This window comes from Egretta garzetta, unplaced genomic scaffold, assembly GCF_000687185.1.
Source record: "Egretta garzetta isolate BGI_Z169 unplaced genomic scaffold, ASM68718v1 scaffold108, whole genome shotgun sequence".
In the NCBI taxonomy this organism is placed as follows: Eukaryota; Metazoa; Chordata; class Aves; order Pelecaniformes; family Ardeidae; genus Egretta; species Egretta garzetta.
The window spans coordinates 8,045,361-8,046,346 of record NW_009260614.1 but is presented as its reverse complement, the minus strand read 5'-3'; the positions used below and the strand labels follow the sequence as shown (position 1 = coordinate 8,046,346).

Here is a 986-nt window from a genome sequence, read left to right as displayed (position 1 = left end):
TGCTGCGGCTCGAATGCCTGTTGAGGGCATGTGCTGAGGTCCGTCGCCTCTGGGATCCTGCCGGGGGGGGATGGAGAGCTGTAGACGGGGCACAACACCCCAGCACAGCACCCACTGCCCACCCCCTGCCAGACACAATCCTGCCTGAGCTCTGCTGCAGGACAGGGGGCTGCCCCTCTTGGCTGCCATTGGAGCCCCACCAGTCCTGGGGGCAGCTCTGTGGGGGGCTGAGAACCCCCACACTAGATCCAGCACCCCCCAAATGTGCTCCTGATGTCCCCAGCCCTGTGCCCACAGCTCAGCACCTTGCAGGAGGAGGGCAGTGATGGCCTCCAGGCTCTCAAAGTCCACACGGAGCTGGTTCTCTACGTAGAAGCCGCGGGTTTTGCTCCATCGCAGGGGCAGGGCACACGGGGGCCCTGGGCTCAGCAGGTCCCGGACCTGGGGGGTACGGCAGAGGGGAGGCAGTGGGGGAGCAGAGGCATGGGGGGCCAACAGGGTCTGGCTGAGCGGCCAGGCATGCACTTACCTGCTCGTTGTAGATCTCCAGGTAGGAGGCACTGAGCGCCAGGTCAGAGCCACGGCTCCGGCTCTGCTCTAGGAGGCAGGCAAAGGACCTCTGCATCAGCCCCAGCAGCCCCGGGGCCGCTGGCCGGGTCTCGCTCTGCAGAGGTGCCGGGAGGATGAGCAGTCAACACTGCTTCGGCACCCACTTCCTCCCACCACGCCAGCGCCCACGACTGGGTGAGAAGAGCCGGTCCCACTGTCAGGATCAGGTCAGGCAGGGGGGACGGCATTGTACCTGGGCGAGGGGTCCCATCAGGGTGTAGGTCTTCCCCGAGCCGGTCTGCCCGAAGGCAAAGACGGTGCAGGAGAATCTGGGGAAGATGCTGAGCCTCAGGCATGGCCCTAGGCGGTGGCACAGGGATGCCACCTCCCGGCAGGGCCCTGGTGATGCAAACCCGCCGGTGAGGCCTGGGCGGGGG

General features: G+C 66.6%; 1 protein-coding gene across 1 annotated transcript in view; it reads right to left on the bottom strand.

The window, feature by feature from the left end:
- KIF12 (kinesin family member 12) overlaps positions 1-871 on the bottom strand; it is a 5,505-nt gene extending 4,634 nt beyond the window's left edge. Inside the window, exons 1-3 of the mRNA XM_035900643.1 lie at positions 803-871; positions 530-664; positions 306-441 (exon numbers count right to left, since the gene is read on the bottom strand). Coding sequence (XP_035756536.1) covers positions 306-441; positions 530-664; positions 803-820 — 289 coding nt within the window. The 5' untranslated portion in view covers positions 821-871. The remainder of the gene's footprint in view (positions 1-305; positions 442-529; positions 665-802) is intronic.
- Positions 872-986: the final 115 nt, after the last annotated feature.